We start from the raw sequence: 5,000 nt of genomic DNA, 5'->3' as shown, positions 1-5,000 counted from the left end.
AAATATGAAATTTGCTGTAGACATCACCATCACTTTTACAACATTTTAAACCCCTCAGTTCTCTCCATCTCCTAAAGCCAAGCTGATGTTGATTCTTGTTTTATTACGAGCTCTGTCTCGTTCTCTTTTCTCCAGCAGACTTTTCTCTGTTCCACACACACACACACACACACACACACACACACACACACACACACACACACACTCCCACACCAGACATGCAGCAAAGCAACTTTACTCTAACTTTATGGATATGATGAGACACACGGGCGAGTGACGGATGTGTGCAATTTCCCGCCAAAACCATCCCGTCAGGTCTAAAATATATACTCTTATAACAGGCTTACCATAGTGAATCTGTCACAATAATGAGTCCCAAGATCCAAGTGCAAGTGCAATGACAGTTTATTGAGACAGCAAGGACAGAGATAGTAATACTCAGGAAGTCAGACAAGATCCATAAGGCTGAAGAACACTCTAGACAGACGATGCCACAAGCGTGGATACGCAGACGAAGATGCAGGAATCAAACTCAGCGTGGAAACACAGACAAGGATGCTGGTTGATGTAAACTCTAGACCGGTAAACCAACACAGTGTGGAAACTCAGATGAGGATGCAGGAATCAATCTCAGCATGGAAACTCAGACGAGGTAACTGGCAACGAGAACAAGACATGAATAACGAACCGACAACACACAGTTCTCACTCCAGCTAGATAAAGGCAGCTGACTAACTACAGCTGTGAATTCTGATTAGAGTGATCAGCTGTGGTTACTAGGCAACGCACACGCACCGACACACACACCAGACATAGACGCAAAATGAACACACGGATCCATGAACCGAGACAGTAACCCCTCCCCTAAGTTTGCCTCCTGGCACTCCCAGGAGAACTTACCTGATGATTGTAATCATCGATAAGGGAGTGATCCAGTATTTCTTTAATTTGGATGGAGGAAGTTTGAGTCGAACTGCCACCGGACTAAGAATCTCTGTGACAGTAAACGGGCCAATATATTTGGGCGAGAGTTGTTGGCTCCAAGAGGAGGGATTCTGATGGACCAAACATCGCAACATTCGTTCTAAATCTTGGTTGGCCCTCTCCGTCTGCCCGTTACTCTGGGGATGGAACCCAGAAAAAGACTAACAGTCACCCCCAACAAATTACAAAATTCCGCCCTGTCAGAGACCACATCCATGGGGAGGCCATGTATTAGAAAAACGTGGTCAATGACAGCAACCGCTGTCTCCCTGGCAGAAGGTAATCTGGGCAGAGGGATGAAATGAGTTGACTTTGAGAACCAGTCCACCACGGTCAAAATCGCAGTGTTACCCTGTGAGGGAGGGAGACCCGAAACAAAATCTAGCGAAATATGGGACCAGGATCTCGAAGGAACCGACAACGGTTGAAGGGGTCCAGCAGGGGGTTGATTGGAAGACTTAGAAACAGCACAGACTGAGCAAGCCAAAACAAAAAGACGAACGTCGTGAGCCATAGATGGCCACCAGAACCGTTGTTTAACGAGAAACGTGGTGCGCTTAACCCCAGGATGACAAGCTACCTTGGAACAATGACCCCATCGGATAACTTCGGACCTCAAACAGTCTGGCACAAATAAGAGGCCCCTTGAGAGGCCGTGCAGACCTTCGACTCGATTGCCCACGTGACCGCAGAAACAAAAAGCTTTTGCGGCACAATGGGCTCAGAAAAAGATGGGTGCTCCGAATGATCAAAAATGCGGGATAACGCGTCCGGCTTGATGTTCTTGATGTCCGTTCTTGATGCACCGAGCCTGCCTAGAGTTTAACCTTTTGGCGGACTTGATGTATTCAAGATTCTTGTGGTCAGTCCAAACAATAAAGGGAACCCCCGAACCCTCCAACCAATGACGCCACTCTTCCAAGGCAAGCTTCACTGCCAGCAACTCTCTGTTACCAATATCATAATTACGTTCCGCAGGTAACAGATGGTGAGAAAAATACGTGCAGGGGTGCATCTTGCCGTCCGCGGAAGAGCGCTGGGATAAAACCGCACGTTAGACAAATCTGTGTGTTCATCCTGAAACACAGAACAAGACACAGAAGAACACGCAGAAAACAAACAAGTGGCATGACAAAATTCACTCCAAGCGAAAACAGAATTCATACGCCAGTTTATATGAGGGTTATGGAGGACAAGCCAGGGGTGTCCCAGAACCACAGGAGCAGAAGGAGTGTCAATCAAAAGAAAGTCAATGTTCTCTGAGTGATTGCCAGAGATGATGAGTCTTAAGGAGGCAGTGGTGTGTGTGACGGAGGGTAAAAGTTGACCATTCAGTGCAACTACAGGGATGGGTTGAGAGAGCGTCATCACAGGTCTCTTGAGCTTGTGAGCAAGATTAATGTCTAAAAAATGACCCTCTGCTCCCGAGTACACTAGAGCCTAACAGTCTTAACTCTGAGAATGTAATTTCAAGCTAATAGGAAGATGAGTAGCTGAAAAAGAGGATTTAGTCAGTGTAGTCTCACCTGTCAGTAACCACTTACCTACTGGCGGGTGCTGGCTTTTACCGGACACTGCAGAGCGATGTGACCGGCGGCTCCACAATACAGACACAGTCCCCTCTCTCTCCTTCTCTGCTTCTCCTGCTGCGATAGATGGGACCTGCCCATCTGGTGGGCATGGGCTCGGGATCTGGAAAAGACATCATAGTTTCGCCAGGGGAAACTGAAACATGACTCTGTGCACTGGCAGACCACCCTCGCGGTGTCCGTGGACCCCGTCGCCGTAGTCTCGTGTCCACCTGAATAGCCAGGTCTATGAGTTTATCCACCCCCCCGGGTAAATCCAGTGAGTAAATTTCATCCTTGATGGACTCAGAAAGTCCATATAAAAACATGTTCCATTGTGCCTCCGAATTCCAGCCACATTCCGCAGCCAAAGTGCGAAATTCATTAGAGTAGTCCGTTACAGTGCGATCTCCTTGACGCAGCTCCGCGAGAAGTCGTACCGCGTCTCTACCTACAAAGACCTTTCTGAGTTCCAGGGAAAATGTTTCAAACGAAACAACAGTAGTTCCCCAGCTCGCCGCTCGACCCGAGAGCAAGGTTATAACAAAGGCCACCTTAGATTCCTCAGTAGGAAATGGCGAAGGTTGAAGAGAGATGTACAAAGAACATTTGGCCAAAAACGTGCGACATAACTGGGGCTCACCGGAGTAGAGCGCTGGAGGTGGAAGGCGAGGCTCAGTGGCGCGACTGGTCTGAACCGCAGAAGCAGGTGGGCTGAGCGCGGCTGGATGTTGAACAGAAGCCACCTCGGCCCTTAGTTGGTGCAACTGTTTAGTTAATTCGGATACTTGGGCCACCATCGCCTGGACAGCACGACCCGTGGCCATCATCTGTTCCTCCTGTTGTTGCATGCGAATATTGCTTTCCAACAGGATCTCACTCAGTTCAGCCGCACTTGCTGGACCCATCGTGGTCGGTTCGTTCTGTCACAATAATGAGTCCCAAGATCCAAGTGCAAGTGAAAGACAGTTTATTGAGACAGCAAGGACAGAGATAGTAATACTCAGGAAGTCAGACAAGATCCATAAGGCTAGACAGACGATGCCACACAGCGTGGATACTCTGACGAGGTAATTGGCAAGACATGAATGACGAACGGACAACACACAGTTCACACGCCAGCTAGATAAAGGCAGCTGACTAACTACAGCTGTGAATTCTGATTAGAGTGATCAGCTGTGGTTACTAGGCAACGCACACGCACCGACACACACACCCACACACACAAACACACCAGACATAGACGCAAAATGAACACACGGATAAATGAACGGAGACATAATCAGAGTAAGACAAAAACACGCTTTGGATGAAGGATTGATGGTGTATTGACTCATTATATAACATAATTGTAGTTAAGATAATAACCAGCTCATGTGATTCTGCCTCCTGACTTTCAGATGAAGATGTTTGACAAAAACCAGGATGGTCGTTTGGATCTGAATGATTTGGCGAGGTGATGCTAATCTCATCAGTCACATGACTCACATGAATAACTGATTATGATTGGTCAATCAGATGTTTGTGTCTAATGACTGTAAACTGTATAACTTGATGGTTTTCTCTGTCAAGTTTATCTAGTTCCCTTTCGATACGGTTCACTTTGCATTGCGTTTGGATATTAATAATCCACACACTATGGGGAAACTCCATTTTCTCAGAATACTGAAGCGTAAACCAATCAGACCTCAGTATTCAGAGAAAACAACGTTTCCCCATAGTGTGTGGATTATTAATAACCCAAACACAATGCTCGTTCCGGTATCTCAGGGAAGCGAGGTTACGTCTCTTTCTGCTCTGTGTGGAATAAGATATACTGGAGATGATCTGCTTCAGATTGGGCTTTACTAAATGATGGATACATGAATCATAATTCGATTTATTTTGGTTTGATTCATAATAATGCATTTAAATATGCATAAAAATGTGTGAATATACAGTGAATGATCTTCATATTGATGTTGATGTTTGTCTCCAGGATCCTGGCGCTGAAGGAGAACTTCCTACTGAAGTTTGAGATGAAGGCGAGTGAGATATGAAGTATAAACTCATGCAAGTGAGATATGGGGCCCTATTTTAACGATCTGAAACGCAAGTATCAAGCGCGAAACGCAAGTAACTTTGTGGGCGGGTCTTGGGCGCTGTTGCTATTATACCGGCGGGATAAATGACTCTTGCGCCCGACGCAAATCTAAAATGTGTTGGTCTGAAGTCGCTTCATTACTCATAGGTGTGGTTTGGGCGTAACGTGAAATAAACCAATCAGAGCATCATCTCACAGTCCCTTTAAGAGCAGGTGTGCTTGTTCCATGGCGGATTACTATTATAACAGCGGATTTGCCAGGAGCGGTTCACAGCCGAGGAGACCGACGTTCTCGTCAGGGCCGTAAAACACAGAGAAGTGACATTGGAGATGGAGAAACACACACAAATTAGCTTCGGTTAAAC

The 5,000-nt window shown here is 46.5% G+C and overlaps 1 protein-coding gene across 1 annotated transcript in view; it reads left to right on the top strand.

The window, feature by feature from the left end:
- Window positions 1-5,000, top strand: part of LOC311300181 (secretagogin) — a gene marked incomplete at its 5' end in the record, with an annotated part of 13,120 nt that overhangs the window by 6,227 nt on the left and 1,893 nt on the right. The window contains 2 exons of the mRNA XM_084424314.1: window positions 3,953-4,008; window positions 4,531-4,576. Of these exons, the coding sequence (XP_084280440.1) occupies window positions 3,953-4,008; window positions 4,531-4,576 (102 nt within the window). The remainder of the gene's footprint in view (window positions 1-3,952; window positions 4,009-4,530; window positions 4,577-5,000) is intronic.

Source organism: Rutilus rutilus (genome assembly GCF_951802725.1).
Source record: "Rutilus rutilus genome assembly, chromosome: 11".
Taxonomy (NCBI): domain Eukaryota; kingdom Metazoa; phylum Chordata; class Actinopteri; order Cypriniformes; family Leuciscidae; genus Rutilus; species Rutilus rutilus.
This window is presented reverse-complemented; position numbering and strand designations above follow the sequence as displayed.